Source organism: Syngnathoides biaculeatus, chromosome 8 (genome assembly GCF_019802595.1).
Source record: "Syngnathoides biaculeatus isolate LvHL_M chromosome 8, ASM1980259v1, whole genome shotgun sequence".
Classification (NCBI taxonomy): Eukaryota; Metazoa; Chordata; class Actinopteri; order Syngnathiformes; family Syngnathidae; genus Syngnathoides; species Syngnathoides biaculeatus.
The window spans coordinates 5,919,679-5,936,245 of NC_084647.1; the positions used below are offsets into that span (position 1 = coordinate 5,919,679).

The 16,567-nt window shown below is 43.1% G+C and overlaps 1 protein-coding gene and 1 long non-coding RNA gene across 4 annotated transcripts in view; one reads left to right on the forward strand and one right to left on the reverse strand.

Annotated features, from left to right (window-relative positions):
- Positions 1-16,567, forward strand: part of LOC133504504 (uncharacterized) — a 179,173-nt gene that overhangs the window by 24,403 nt on the left and 138,203 nt on the right. Inside the window, exon 3 of one of the 2 annotated variants that reach the window (XR_009795996.1) lies at positions 3,349-4,037. The exons of the other annotated variant lie outside the window; for it this stretch is intronic. This is a non-coding gene — a long non-coding RNA (uncharacterized LOC133504504). Of the gene's footprint in view, positions 1-3,348; positions 4,038-16,567 lie in introns of those variants that run through there. 2 annotated transcript variants of the gene reach the window in all.
- The window catches only part of gria4a (glutamate receptor, ionotropic, AMPA 4a), a 115,624-nt gene that overhangs the window by 17,548 nt on the left and 81,509 nt on the right, over positions 1-16,567 (reverse strand). For both annotated transcript variants that reach the window (XM_061826797.1, XM_061826796.1), the window contains exons 12-13: positions 15,389-15,604; positions 14,772-14,932 (exon numbers count right to left, since the gene is read on the reverse strand). In XM_061826797.1, coding sequence (XP_061682781.1) covers positions 14,772-14,932; positions 15,389-15,604 — 377 coding nt within the window. The remainder of the gene's footprint in view (positions 1-14,771; positions 14,933-15,388; positions 15,605-16,567) is intronic.

Sequence of the window (16,567 nt, forward strand, 5' to 3'; positions counted from 1 at the left end):
ATGGGGATAAGCAGAGAAGAAAACAGACAGGCTTAATTATTGCTTTATTTTTGAAAGACATTTCCAGTGAAATTGCATGCGTGCGTGACGGCGCAGCAATATTATCAAGTCAAACCTCTTTCATCTCCAGAAGCAGTTCAGTACGCAGAATAACAAAGACCGATGGTAATCTCGGCTCACCTTCTAACCCGCACGCCCTCTTTTTCTCTTCCTCCGTGTTTACTGTCCGTCTCGCGACTGAGAGCGAGCACATCGGCGTAAGTGGCAATTCTCTGTTTGCTTGAAATTGTTTTTACCGTGTAAGTGGCGAGCGGGGAGGAGTGAACACCAACAAAAGTTTTTTTTTTTTTTTTTTTTTTATTAATATGAAGGCCTTGGAATTGCGTGCATGAATAGCTCGCGTAAAACACGCCCCCTTTAAAAAGTTTTTTTTCCCCCCCTCTGCACTTGTCTACGTGGAAGGACGATGAAGTTTCAATTATATAGTACGATGACCTCAAGTCCAACACAGTTTTGACAGTGACCCAAGTAATGCGGTGCAATATGTATAAATATTTGATATCCCGATATACAAACCACACTTCCAATGAAGTTGGGATTTTGCGTAACAGATAAAGACAGAAAACATCCATGCGGGCATCCACCGCAATGATTTGGAAATCATTTTCAACCTCATTTGTATACACCGAGACAATAACCATAAGCGGCATGGAGATTATGTCATGAAATAAAGTGCATCCATCCATCCATTTTCCGAGACGCTCATCCTCACAAGGGTCGCGGGAGTGCTGGAGTCTCTGCCCGCTATCAACAGGCAAGAGGTAAATGGTTAAAAATGGGTAAATGGTTGCCAGCCAATTGCAGAGCACATAGAAACAAACAACCATTCGCAGTTTAGAGGAAACTGGAGCACCCGGAGAAAACCCACACAAGCCACACTGTACAAAGACACAGAGGCGGGGGCCGGAATTTTAACCTCAGAACTGTGAGGCTAACACTAACGAGAGGCACCACCATGCCGCCTTGCAGGGTGGTATGGATTTAGAATAAAATGTCACATTTGACCCCCCCCCCCCCCCAAAAAAAAAGATTTCAGATTTGAATCATTTTCCCATTCTCTATTAGAACGTAACAATCAATACAAATGAGCTTTGTTTGCATTTCCACGTAATATTGCTTTTTTTTTTTTCGTATTCCAGAAATTGTGAAATAAGTGCTTCCTTGTGTGAAATGAAGACCTTTTTATTTCATATGTATATTGGGAAAAAGAACAAAAACATCAATGACATTTTTTAAATACAGTAAAGCCTCGGTTCTAGAACGTCCCCATTTTCAAATGAAAATTTTGAGATTTTTTTTTTTTTGCTTCTGTTTTCGAACCGAAATCGGTCCTTGAACGCCTCAGACAAAACCCGGAAATAGCATATTGCGTGTGGTCAGACCAGCTGACCCCTGACGTGTTTTGTTTTGAATTCTCACACCCCTGAAAAAAAACCCCCAGATATAACATAATGCGTGCGTTGCAAGCAGTTGACCCACCCGCGACGCGTTTTGTTATTGTCTATTCGAACGCCCCCCGAAAAAAAAAAACAAAAACAGAAATGACAATGTGCATGGCGCAACCAGCGATCTTTTGTTATTCTGTATAACAAAGCCTCTGTACACAGACGTGTCCCGGTAGTGACTGTTGTTTTTCTACTTATCGAGGACTTTAACACCCAATCATGGCTCCAAAGAAGGCAAGTTGCTCATTTAAAGTTATTCTGCACTTTTTGTTAATAAAAAAAGGCCAGGGGGGGCGAGTCGCTACAGATACGGCAATGCGCTCCCAGCCTAGCGTACTCTACTACTAAAGCACACATTTCAAGCAAAAAATGAATATATTTCTTCAATATTTTTATCATTTAAGTATTTAAACTATACATGTATTTATTAGCAGTTTAAAAGTTTAAAAAATGCTTTAAAAAGACCAATTTTTTTAAGGCTTGGAACGCATTATTTCTTTTCCCATTCATTGTAATGGGAAACATTGATTTGGTTTTCGAACAAATCACTTCTCGAACCGTTTTCTGGAACGGATTGTGGTCGAGAACCGAGGCATCACTGTACGTATCTAAGAAAAACAAACAAATAATCTGCAGACTGCATGGCCCAGTTGATGCATTTATCTTTGTCTGAAAATCCCACTACACCATCTTGACCTTAGTCTTTTCTTATGTAGCGTTGCACAGATGAGGCAATGCGACCGCAGCGACATATTTTGCACACGTTTTGGGGTAAAAAATTTCCAACATATTCGTAAAACTTTCTTTTGCAACACAAATTGTCGCGGAGCAGTTATAAAAGTTGCAAAGTTCAACAAAATTATTATATTGGCAAGACTGACTGCGATTGTGAAAAGCAAAGCTTACGTGACAAGTCACGGTCAACGTGTGAGTGAAGCTCCATGAATGAATCTGTGATTTTTATCAAGCGTTACGTAAAAGGTCCGACACCCAGAAATGTCCTCTTCGGACAAGAAAACGTGTGAGTACAAAAGTCAGATGAAAGAGTTGCGCGTGCCATCTGAGATGAATAATTACAATTTATAATCAGAATTTTTCAAATGCTTTTCTATCTTGGTAGGTGTAGAATAAAAGTCCTGCAGGAAAATAGAGGAATGATTTCTCTTGCAACATATGCCTTGCCTTTGGCTTGTATGTGCGTGTGTGTGTGAGTGTGTTGCCGGAGAAGAGGAGGAGAACATGAAAAAAAGCGATGGTTATTAAACATCATTTGGCCTTGCACCAAGTTAGAGATGATGTTTACCTCCGGGAGGTTGATGGAGTGTGCTTCATTCCGATAACGCCGTGACGGAGGATACACTTGCATGCATGTGACGAAGTGCGTGTGTTGGTGGCTCCGTGCAGTCATGTGATGTCCTTGATTTCCTCGTGTGACGCCAGTTTGAGAACGTTTATCCGACCGCGTGAAGGTGTGTGTTGGTATGCAACAGGCAACGCATTCTATGGGGCGTCGTGTATCATCCATGATAGCCAACAGATTGCCTTCCCAAATCGTGTGAAAGATTAATGGCACACTTTCTTTTTTCAGTCTCTCTCTCTCTCGCTTTCACACACGCACGACGCTTTTCAAGCGAACGTTGCTTCTTTGCATGAAACTCAGCAGTGTTGTTTTTACTCACTCTGCGGAACTAGACAATTTAAATGTATGGCCTGCATGCGTGGCCATGTCTTCCATTTGGTCTTTTTCCATATTGTTTTTCCAACGGCCAACAGAGATTTATTACTTTCTGTATATCATGTACAGTATGTTTCAAGATTTCGCTCTTCACCTCCACGCATACAGCAGAGTGGCGGATGCTACGGCTGCAGCGTTGGATTGCCCAGAAGCAATAAGTGGAAAGCGATGAATGGATATAAGACCAATTTGTATCAGCGGTTTTCACGACGATGGGTTCAGCGCGCCCGAACCGTCCCGGGCCAACCCGACCCGGCCAACGACCGTCGAACCCTCCGAGCAATCGCGACTGGTCCGGCTGTTTTTTGGTCAGTGGAGCAGCCTAACTCGGCCGGGCTGCTCCATATGATCTTCCTAATTGGTGGCGATATCCAGCCTAGCGAGAGGGGCTACGTAGGCTCCATCGAACGGCGGTTGAGGACGTGGTGGCCGGATAAAAACCGGTACTCATCCTTGGTGGCTACCCTACACCCGAGTTGGACAAAACCGAAATCAAGATCCAAACTATCGCAACTCCGCTCCGGACGAAGAACGCACGCTCAATGACTATATGGCTGGTGTCGACAATACTATCTCTGAAATGCGGACAGAGCCCTCACGACGACTGCGCAGCGGCTACCACTACGCTGACCGTAAAGGACTTGTGGAAACGTCCGAAGGAAGTGGCTGCCTTCCTGGAACGAGAAGTCGACTGAACAGTGCGATTGTCTAGCTACAACAACAACAACCGATTGTGTCAGCATGTCCTCTGAGCTCACCCGATAGAAAAAGGTTTCTTGGACAGTGGTACGAATAAAAGGCTGAATAATTTCCACAGTGTGCACAGATTGCAAACTGGTGTAAAATGATACGGTATTTTGTTTTTTTGGTGCATATTTATTTTGCACTTGTGGGTCTTGAGGGCACCACTGGGAGAGAGCCGTGTACCAGCGTGTCTTAGCAAGGCAGTGAGATCAAGTCACGAAGCCAAGCCGAAAGTTTCAAGCGAATACAGTTGTACAAAGTGTCAAAGAATTGATAGCCATGTTAAAAACACATCATTACTATTATAGTTATCGGTTTCATCTACCCTCAAACTGTTAGGTTTCAATTTCATTCTCAAGCAATAAAAAGTGCAGGCGGGAACCACCACTTTGGTCGACTTGTGGAGGGCGGGGAGAGTATCTTGCTTGGTGTGATTCACTTCCATACAGTCCGTGTGGACTCGTCTCAGCTGTTTTGTAAAAACGTCTCTGACGCAAAGAAATGGTCATGGGGAATAAAGGTGCAGAATCAATATCAATCTGACTATGATATGACAATATCGCGGTGTACTTCCCAGCACATTTTCATACTGTCCTCTCCCAACTTGTTCCGAGTGCGTTTCTTCCCGATTTTTGGGATTGCTACTCGTTTGGGAGGCATCACTTTAGCTTTTCAGACAATCATACTGTCGTTGCAAAAATTCACGGCATTAAGTTGACGAGGTTTAGGAGTGACCTTACGGAAATTTTGCTCATTCTCATTCAGTCGTTTCAGTCTGAGCTCTAATTCATTCCAGAGGTGTTCCATCGGCTTGAGGGCAGGACTCCTTGTTCTTGTAAGAGCAGTCAAGTTCACACTCAGCACAATCTCTCATTTGGGCCTGGCTTTGTGCAATGTTGGAACAGGAAAGGATAATCCTGAATAATATGTTTCACGGTCCGATTTCTCTTTGTATGCTAAAACGTTCGGATTTCCTTTAAATTTGTAGGAAGTCACGGGCTAATATTTTGGACATTTCCAACTTTGTGAGAACAGACAAAAACATGGGCGCTGCTCAATTTTGTCGCTTCTAGGCAACACACGATGAGAGAACATTTCCCAAATGCCCATTAAAGCTACCGCGATGTGCATTGTTAAACAGACATGAAGCAGCTGAGACAAATTTTTTGCATAATTTTTGCCAGATGGCAAACCGTTCATTATGGCATTATTTGTAGTTGGCCCGCTGTAATTAGGGAATTGCGTCAATGTGATGCTGGCATCTCGGGACGGGGATATTTATGACTGTAGTTTGGAAGGTTTTCTTCATTTAGAAAGCAGGACCAGCGCAACAGGTACTTGGGATATGTGTAAATTGGAGAGGAACTGAGATTTCTGTTCAGTTCACTATTAGACTTTTTTTGAAGCTACCTCTTAGAAGAGGGGCTGAGCACCGTGGTTTTATTTCTTTCTTTGTTTTTATTTATTTGCATTCCGTGAAACTGATTAATTGACTATTTAGGAAGATTTTTTTTTGTCACTGCACTTTCCATTTTATTTTTCGATTTTATTTAAGACAGGATAAATAAAATCAAATTTTTGTGCTGTACCCCTGATTCTACTATAAAAATGACTTAATTTGTGTACTTGATTTGACCCACACCTTAAATAGACTTCTAGCCACATGAAAAGGTGTCATGACAATTGAAACAATAAGTGCTCCCCCCCCCCCCCCCTTCTGAATGCATTGCAGAGATACCAGATCAGAATTTGGTATTTGCAGATACTCAGAATCAAGTGCCTCTGACTCGGTTGCAAAAAAAAAAAAAAAAAAAAAAATGAGATCATGACATCCATACGTTTTAGCCTCACGTACGTGTTGTACCGCTTGGTGATTAAATGCTGAAAGTAGCTTGGTACTTGGTAACCATTTGTTGTAGTAAAAGATTGCGATACAACGTGGCATTTTTAATTAGCGCTAGCAACTGGGACCTTACAACACGATGCCATTCAAATTTTGAATTGTAGTAAAGCAGCCACTCGTGAAAATTACTTGCAGAACCCGCACACCGTGCAACAGTTTAGTCACCTTTCGTCGTTTTGCTTATTGTGTCGCGGACCTTATGCTGGATCGATCACCGGTCACAGTTGTTTTCCATGTGGACTTTTATTAGACTATGTACTTAAGTTTGGTGTTTTGTCACTGGCGTTGCCAGTTCGTTGCCTTGTGTCAGTGTGTGCATTCACTACCAGTTGGATTCTCCACCAGAGGGGAGTAAGTGTAGTGTTGAACTATCCTCGTCACAGCGATTCTGTGACCTTTGCTTAGTCCCGTCCTGTTAAGCTTGTTAGTTTTCCCCATAGTCATCTGAATGTCCTTTTGGATCTTGCCTAGCCTAGCGTTTTTGTTCCTCTGCCTTGTTTTGGACTGCTTTTTGGTATCGACCCGCTTCCGAAATAAAACCACGTCTAGCATCATGTCCTCGTCTTGGAGTCCTGCATTCGGGTCCGCCCCTGCACTGTTGGCTCGTGATAAAGAACAACAAAAACTTTTTTTTTTTGGTTTAATTAACATAATATTTCAGACTTTGTCAATAACTGGTTATGCTAACTACTTGCCAAACCTTCACAATGTGGTCTGATTTTCCACCTCTTGTACCCTTATCAATATGAGAGACAGGAAATTAATCCAATGACTAAATTTGTGATTGAAACAAACCTTCTGGCGTGCTATGGTCGCTAAATTCTTCACAATACATCTCACAAATGCTAGCTGTCTTAGCAACCAGATGGTGACGCTAAGACAGATGGATACAGTTAGAAATGGGTTGCAGTTATCTGTATGATTGCTATGTTGAGGACCTCCCAAAAACTATGAAAAGTGAATTGCAGCGACATCGACTCTGTTCAAGTGGATTTTAATTGGTGACCTCGTGACCTTGTGAGTTTGTAAGCTTCAGTGAACCACTGTAGTTGGTTCGTCATTCCATTAGATGGATCTGTTGCAATCATTAAGTATGCTGGCCACCCGGGGCCATTTACTCAATACATTACGCACACATACACTCGCGCACACACTGAACTGTGGATGTACCCAGAGCCGGCAGCGAGCACAGACGCGAGCTGTAATTTCAGATGTTTATTGACAAAGACATCCAATTCCTCTGAGATGTTGTCTGCAGATCAGTTAACTTCACTCTGCTGCACTCTTCCTCGGCCCTCCTCCTCATCGGCATCCCATTCCTGCCATTTATGCGAACAATTGCAGTCCCGTCACCCTGCTGCCCGTCATCGTTTTCCCCTTTCCCTGCACCTTTTCTGCAGTGACCTTGCCAATCAGGGACATTAACAACCGACAATTCCGGACCTAAAGATGACAGGTGCGCGGTGTAAATGTCTTCCCAAGGTCACTCTGACAATGTGGATTAACTCGTGTTAACGCTTTCCCGTAGCCTACCATGCACCTGTGCGTACGTAAGCACAAAGGTGCACGCGGTTGCCGATATATCACCAGACAGGCAGTCCCCGTCACGGAAAGTGCGTTAATTAAATCCACGATCAGACAATGAGGATCAGCGTGAGCGGCCTTGAAAAGATCCGAAGAAAGACGATAAGGAAATCTTGTGCAGAGATTGGGTGTGATGGAATGTAAAATTGGAAGGGAGAGAGATCTTTCCTGAAGATAGATAAATATAGACAGTGTACGCTATAGAGTGAGAGTAAAAGACCTGAATAGAAGTGAGTGTAACACTCAGACTGCAGAGATGACTGCAGTAGCAGGGAGCGAGCGACGCACGCCGCATACCAATCACGGCAACTCAATACGCAACACACACTGACTGCCCCTCACACTAATGTACGCCCGCACACACACACACACACACATATATATTCAAACACCAAGTGTTGTACGCTGTTTCCCAAAAGATGCTCATGAACGTTACAAGAAAGGAAAAAGGGCAGTAGTTGTGAATACACAACAGAAAGCGAGCAAATATTTAAGCAGTCGAGAGGCGTTTTATTAAATAAGAATGAACACTCGAGATGTTTGCATTCGAGCAGTGAAAACGTCTTCCTTGGGAGGTCTTTTCCCTTCATTTGGCGATCCGCCGTAAACGTCAGCTTCAATATGATGGTCCCCGACGACACGCGATCGGGGACGGAGGGGATAAAACCGGGGAGAATACGAGTGGCAAAGGTTCAGGGCTGATGTTCCAAACTTGGAAAAAGTTCTCATGTGCTCCCTCTGATCCTTGTGTAGACCACTTTGGCATTGGATCCAGTGGGGTGGAGGTGGATATACCGTATACAGTACTCTAGGTTGCTATCATACAATGGATGCATCTGCCCTATACAGCAAAGAGGTCACGTGTTAGGTCATGTTTGTTTTTGTTTGTGTGTAAATCCACAGCATTGTACAAAAACTGTTCAACGGGTTTCAATATTTTATGCAGGGGTCAAGACATGGGTTTTAATCGGGTTTTCAGCAAAATCCTTAGCATAAAAGTGGCATCCACCTCTGGGTAAGAAATTTGGTGAGGTCCGTGGACTCCAGATATTTTATCCGAGTATTAAACATGACAGGTATTTATGGATACAAGGGAGTCCTCAGGTTAAGACGGTCTCTACCTCAAATGTTTCGACTTTACAACGGTTGTCCCCAGTCTGTCATTTTGTCTGGCTAATGCTTGTCCGTCTTTGTGCGCCGGGAGTATCTTTGCATTTCTCGCCCTCCTTTTTAGACGTTATCACCCCAAAGAAGAAAGCTTTGTCTTTTACCAATAGCTGCAGCCAAAAGAAAATCCATTTCCGTGGAAATGAAGCTCAAGATGATGAAAAGATTGGAGAAAAATGAGACTCCAACACCACCAAGGCTTCAGTCGGTCGACCGTGGTGACAGTTATTAAAGACAACGCCCGTATTTTAGCGCATGTGAAGGTTTCCGTGAACATGTCGAATACAATGATCACAAAACAAGGTTCTTAGATACTTGTTGAGATGGAGAGGATTGAGGACCAGGTTCCTTTGCGTTATCTAAGCACAGCCTCCCCTTCTTCTTCTCCTCCTTCCACCTCTCAGCAGTAATGCTAAGTACGTACGTCATCTCGTTTATTTCAATATATTTGTTTATTTATACAGAGTATTTTGATTGTAAATTCTCACTTTAATGCTGGAATCCGACTTAAGTCGAAATTCCAGTTAAGTCGCGACTGTAGGAACGGATCTCAGTCGCAGACCGAGGACTCCCCGTATATGTCAATTGTGCATATGTTCTTGGACAATTGAAGATAAAGGTCACTCTAAATATCTGATATCTGGATTTCAAAATGATTGTCGTGGTGCATACAGTGTAGTTAAAATCAAACAATGTCCTTTCAAAAAATATCTTAGGACCTTGCAGTAAGCACATGTATATATCTGAACTTCGAGGCGTTAGGGCGTGACAATCTTGTATGCAGTCTCACAGTTGAGGCAAAACAAAACAGTCGAGTTATTCAAGGTGAAGCCAATAAATTGTTAACATTAGACCGTCTGTCAGGAAGTTCATGACAAACACTCCAGCACCCTTTAATTTTTTGCACTGCTCCTGTCGCTTAGCAACCGTGGAAGCTAGTGGGCAGTCGTGACTTATGCTGTTTGACACGTTGCAAGTAATGTTTTCCAAGGTCAGATGTTTGTGAAACTTACTTTGGAATTTCTTATTTAAAACAAAAAAAGAAAAACAAACAAACAAAAAAAAAACAGAAGACCTGACTGGGTCTAGTTTTTCTTATTTTATGAAGAGGCACGCAATAATCTGAACCCGGATCAAGTAGATTCATTAGATTATTTTTCCCATGAAGGCTTTAAATTAACTACCTGAACTTTTGGGGATGTGCAGCCCGTTTTCTTTTACCTGCTTTCTGGCAAGAAGTTGAATCATTGGAGTGCACACGGACGAATTGCGTGCATTCTAACACCTCCCACATGGCAAAAACGGAGCCAGTCAATTATTACTCAAAGCAGCTTTGCGAGTGGAGAGATTGGGTGTGTGACCGAGTGAGGGGGGGGGGGGGTCAATGTTCAGGGTTAGCAGTCCTTTTTCTTAACAGTTAAAGAGCAGTTGAAAACATTTGATTTAGTTTAGATTTACCTTTAGATTTAAAGTGTTTATATCCTAATTATAACTGTATAGAATACTGCAAAAGTGTGTCTTTTTATTTTGTTTCACCGTTGGTGATGAGATATAGACGCTGACACATTTTCTCACATTATGATGTTCCGGAACTCCTCTGAAAAGCATTTCCCAAATAAAACCTTTTCAACTTTTAATTAAAAAAAAAAAAAAAACCCTTGTAGGGTGGGACAATATAGCCTTAAAATTACAAAACAATCTCATTACTAGTTTTGATCATTGTACTCATTGCATCTAGGAAAAGCAAATGATATTGCATTATGCAAAATAAGTTTTGCTCTATAGTTGTTCCCCTCTTTAGGGATTTGCTGTATATCTCCTGATACAAAACGGGCTTTGAAATGTTTTTTTTTTTTTTTTTAACCACAATTTGTTTTCCAAGTGTTAACTCGCATCAACTCCCAAAGAAATAATAGAAATAAATATTTTTTTCTTTACAGATTATGTAACAGCACAGATAACTTTATCCTCTTGAGAAAAATGACAACATGTTAACACACAAAACCTCGTCAAATTAATTAATTTTAATTTTTGTACTGGTTGTGTATACGTACACGCTCATGCCTTTTTTATGCAGACAGCGTGGGTAAGATTCCCAACCAGTGCCACAATACAGAGTCACTGCTAGTCCCAAGCCTGGATAAAAATTAGTTTCTTAGGTCAGAAGAGGCATGCGGCATAAAAAAACTGTGCCAGAAAATATCATGTGATTCCTCTGATGGGACAAGCCAAAAGACCCAACAACAACTGCTGTTAGTAAAGTTGTAATAATACGATTACAGACTGCATGGATTGAAGTGTAGCACCAGACAACCTTCGGATTGTGAGGGATTTTTTTCTTACGTGGAGGTGTACAAGTGTGACAGGTGACCTTGGAGAAATACTTGTAGCTTAGTTGCACATACCTCAGGTCAAATGTTCAGAACACGTTTATGAAGAAAACAGCTGCTTTTGCAACAAGGGACTTTTTTCTTGTCATACATTGTTTTCCAGCGTAAACAATAATCATGTATGTTATGTTGGTAAGCAGGCTTTCATGTAGCTCGTTGTTTATTTTTTTGGGTTATTTAAATTGTCACTATACGGCTCAGAAAAGTTGGTAACCTTGATGTCAAAGTCACTCGTTTGACACTGATAAGTGTGCTTTTGAAAAGTAGCTCCCCTCAGCTTCGCAGCCGTCTTGTCTGTGAAAGCAGTGGAAGTGCAGCGCCTTCAATTCCAGATGCCACAAAAAAATAAAATCCTTCCAAATAATCTTAAACTTCTTCTTTTCCTTTCTGCTTGTCCCGTTAGGGGTCGCCACAGCGTGTCATCTTTTCCCATCTAAGCCCTTCTCGTGCATCTTCCTCTCTTAACACCCACAGTCTTCATGACCTCCCTCACAACATCCATCAATCTTTTCTTTGGTCTTCCTCTCTCTCGCTCTTTTGCCTGGCAGCTCCATCCTCAGCACCCTCCTACCAATTTACTCACTCTCTCGCCTTTGAACATGTCCAAACCACCGAAGTCTGCTCTCCCGAACCTTGTCTCCAAAACATCCAACTTTGGCTGTCCCTCTCGTGAGCTCATTTCTAATCCTATCCAACCTGTTCACACCGAGCGAGAACCTCAGCATCTTCATTTCTGCTACCTCCAGTTCTGCTTCCTGTTGTCTCTTCAGGGCTACCGTCTCTAATCCGTACATCATGGCTGGCCTCACCACTGTTTTATAAACTTTGGCCTTCATCCTAGCGGAGACTCTTCTGTCACATAGAACACCAGACACCTCCCGCCAACTGTTCCACCCCGCTTGGACCCATTTCTTCACTTCCTTACCACACTCACCATTGCTCTGGATTGTTGACCCCAAGTATTTGAAGTCGTCCACCCTCGCTATCTCTTCTCCCCGTGGCCTCACTCTTCCCCCTCCACCCCTCTCATTCACGCACATATATTTTGTTTTACTTCGGCTAAAACCAAATCAAATAAACTTAAACTAATTGATGTAATTGGTTCATTTCCCAGGACTATCTCTCCGTGTAAACACATTTTTTAAAATTTCTTAGAAAAATACATCTCAGGTATAGAAAATAAAATAATAAAAAAAAAGATGACATTTTTCTCTTTGTAAGATTATAATAAGATTCCAAAATTTATGACCGCGGTAATCCGAGTGTTTATAGCAGTTGTGCGGTATTGGATGTGACAAGGCCGGGCAATTTCAATGATGAACACCAACGTCGTGTTAAGTATCCCATTATCGCAAGGACAGCTGCACACAGACAAGTACACACTCGGGCGAAGAGACTGAAGAGTTTTTCTGTTTATGTGCGTGTGGGACTGTTGTGCCGTTACACAAAAGCTGCTTTGTGTGTGCGGCGGGTTTGTGGAGTGTTCTCCGTGTTGTCAGTGGCGCTCCATGTTTGAGTGTGCGAAAGCAGATGTATGCAGATGGCACGAGTGTTTTTTAGCATTGAGGTTCGAATTGGCCCGTCGTTTGCATAAAGTGGGACGGAGGAGAGAAGGCAGCTGTTGGTGAGGGAGAGGAATGAGAGACAATGAGCCGAAATTGAGGATGAGCGCAAAAGAGAAGACTGGAAGGGCTGTAGCGGAGCCAACTTTTGTTCATTACGCCAAATGTGAAATGCCGCACTGGCTGTTAAACCAGGTGTGAAAGCACAGAAGAGAAACGGGGAGGAAAAAAGTCCTTAAGGTGAAAAAGTTTGCAAAGACGGGGGAACTTTCAAGAGTTCTGTAGTATTGAGTGAAATCTTTTCTTTTTTGTCTTCAGGCACAAAAAAAGGGGAAAAATGAAAAACAAAGTTTCTCTGCTATTGTAGGATTGCGTTAGATGCCTTTTGTGCAGCAGGCATGTTCTATTCCTGGTTACGTGGCCAAATACCCAACCACTGCTGGTCCCGAGTCCGGATGAAATCAGAGGTGGGTGAATCCCGTTGAAAGATTCGCAGATATTCGAACCTGTCGTGCTTTCTTTTGCTCTTTTCTATCGCTGCTCGCTGCGTCAACTTTCCTCACATTTGCTCTCGAAAAGGTCTTCAGGATGACGTGCATGAATATTTCAATAAACTGCATTCTGAGGTTATCAATAATGGAATGCTATATTCATACAAATATTCTAAAAATAGAGACGGACTCTGCCTCTTCGGTCGTTCTTCAAACATTTATGGACGCCGAGCAAACTGTGAAATCTCCCGCCCTTGTTCACCCGTATGGACGAGAACGAAGGACTGCATGCCCACGTTTCCTTTTTAGACTCGCGGATTTCACTTTTATGGTGCGTGTTTATTCAAACATATTCGCACGGTGTCACGGAGCAACAGCCCAGGTCAGTGTTAAAGCGAGAAAAGTGCTTAGCACTGTAAACAGACTGTGTCACATCCTGGATACCTCACATGAGTCTTTGCCATTTGGTCCTGCAGCTAACCTAAAAAACGTCTTTTTAATATAATTGTGTGGAACATATTTGATTTAGATTTTTTGCAAGTAAGATGCAGAATATGATGGGCAGTGCAAGAGTGTGGGCTATTTTGAAACGGGAAGCTCCACACTGTGTGTGTCTAATGGCCCCGTCACACCATGACGTTCTGGTCGGCGTTCTATCGCGTTTGAGGAAACGTTGGTAGTCGCCCACGGTCGCCGGGATAGCTCCAGAAGAGCGTTGTTTGAACGCTAGTGAACGTCACTGATCGCTGGGAATCGGCGGAGAACCGGAAAAAAAGGTTTGAACGTGCACAAAAGTTCTCACCGAGACCAGCGTTCATCAACGTTTAATTTTAAACGCTGCAGAACGTTCGAGAACGTTCGTGGAAGGTTTTGCTAACGTTCGGCGAGCGTTGCACGCGTTTGGCTATCGTGAGTCAGACGTTACTCTAGCGTTACTTGGTTGTTACTTAATTGTTTGCTTTGCAGTGAACGACTCACTGGCGACCTGTCAACGAACACTGAACAATCCCGGAGCGCACACAGCGTGTAACTAAAGTCAAACGTACGTCGTTTGGCGTCTGTTGAGCGTCATTCGAGCGTTTCCCGAACTTCCATGCATATGGGTATATAAACCGATGCTTTGCATTCTTACGAGCAGCGCTAGTTGCTGAAGTGCGCGCCCTAACTTTTTTTCTTCTCGGCGGCATGATGCTCACTATTCTAACGTTCTAACCCTACTGAAGTGACTAACTTTCCAACGTTTTAGTTCCGGTTCCACTGTAAAAATGACACGCCAACAAAACGCTTTTCTGTCGTTATTCACCCATTGGTCACACGTCAACACGCTCGTCTTAGGTTGACAAATCCCTCGTCGTGCGCTAATGACACGTTTGCACACGCCAATGGTTTTTAGGGGTGTCTTATTTGGTCGCTGCTACACGCTTTTCTCCATTAGACACACGTTAAGTCATGCGTTAGACACACGTTAATCACACGCCAGATGTGTCATCCGCGTTTGAGAACGCTGAAAAATAGAACGATTGAAATGTTCAGAGGACGTTGACCGGAACGTCATGGTGTGACGGGGCTGGAGCTTTTATGCATTTTTTTTATTCTTCTAAATTAAACGTGTACCAGGAGGGGTGGTCCCCCACATGCACACGCACGCACGCACGCTCAGCATCACACACACCGCATCTTCTCAACTCACCGCGGTGAGATGTCACAGCCTTGCTGCATGAAGGCCCCCAGTGAAAACCAGAGGGAGTTGAAGATGCCAAACTCGTTTGGAGGTTGGTCGTTGGGGCCCTGCTCCGCGGTGCCCTCCTCCGGCTCCTCAGCATGCCACTCGTACGGGCTGAAGCGACTCACCTGAGACAGCACCCCCAAAAAAAAAAAAAAAAAGTCTTAAATATCGATCGTGCACGAGATTGGGGAACCAGAATAGCGTTCAGGAGAGCGCGGAAAATCTGCCGACGTCAACAGCGGTGAAGAAAATAAATCGTGGAGCGCTGTACTTGGGTTTGTTTTTATAAACACACTTTGACAAGCGGTTGTTTCTGCAATTAGCAGCATGCATTAGGCATTAAAATGGAATTTGTCAACGGCGCTGAGATTGACATCTTGCAAAGGTCGCACAATACACACAGTCACTACAGTAATGTGTTTTATCTTCAACGTAAATCTTGTAAAAAGATTCACAGCATTTTAGCAGTTGTTTCATAGTCTTTAAAACAAACAAAAAAAATCACTAAACATCAATCAAGACATCACCCCGTGGCATCCATAAAATCCAATACGACCCCCCCCCCATTCCCCAAAACTCACCAAAAACAACACCACGCTGACTCCGATGTAAGCAAACACGATGCACATCCAAATTTCGTAGGCCAACGGGTCCAGGAAAGAGAAAACACCTGGCTTGGACTTCTGAGGCTTCTTAATCATGATCGAGATTCCCAGAGACATGAAAGGCTTTGAGAAGTCGATCACCTCTTCTCTAACCAGAGTGATGGTAAGCGGGGCCACTGCAATTTCCGCTTTCTGCGGAGAGAAAAAAAGGGGATTGCTTTTCTTTTGTGTTTTAAGTCCGTTGATTTCCAGAGAAGTACCTTCATCTGCAGTCTCCATTTACGCAGAGAGGAGAATAAAAGGGTGGTGATCACGGAAAGACCAAGGACAATTGGATGGGCAAGTGGGGAGGTTAGTGAAGTTTGAGGGCTCAATCAGTGGGCATGTTGAACTGGCAACATGTGCAAAGACAAATATATTTACAGTGCTTTGAAGATTGATAAGAATAACGTAGTCGTGATGTGTAAACAGTACAGAGCAAGAGCACAAATGCGCAGAAACAATTATGGCACACAAAGACCCCAAAAAAAGTGGATGAGAAGATGAAGTTCTTAAATGTGTTTGCCCTTTTAATGCCTCATCTGGGAGAACACCGAGCACTCGGAACAAATCAAACCTGATTAGTCAACGTTTTGTGTCCTCGGTGTCACCTTCCATCAGGAATTTTGCAGGCCAATTATTTCCGCCGCTGCTAAGCAACGCTCTTTACTTTCACACTTCCTCAAAGCGACGACTGACATTGTATTCTCGACGTGCGCGGCGTCAACAGCGTAATTGGCCGCCGTGGCAAATTATTCCGGAATTAGTCAACCTCCCGGACCGAGCTTGGCTCCTTGAAAATTGAATGCAAAGCTTCACATGAGCTTCTATACTTTAACGGCGTGTCAAGAGCCCCGGGCGGGGTCGCAAAGGTAGGTGGGATGAGCTACTCTCCAAATGAAACTGCGGTGTCTACTTTGCAGACTTTGCGAAGATTATCACATTTTATCTTTGTTATTTAGCATCTGTGTGTGATTGTAGCACACTGTTTACCAATTTGAATACTTATGCAGAGATTTGCATGAAAAGTCATGTAATTTTGAACTGAGTCATTAGCACAGCATACATAAATTATTGTAGTATTGTAATTACCCATCGAAATGATAGAAGCATGAG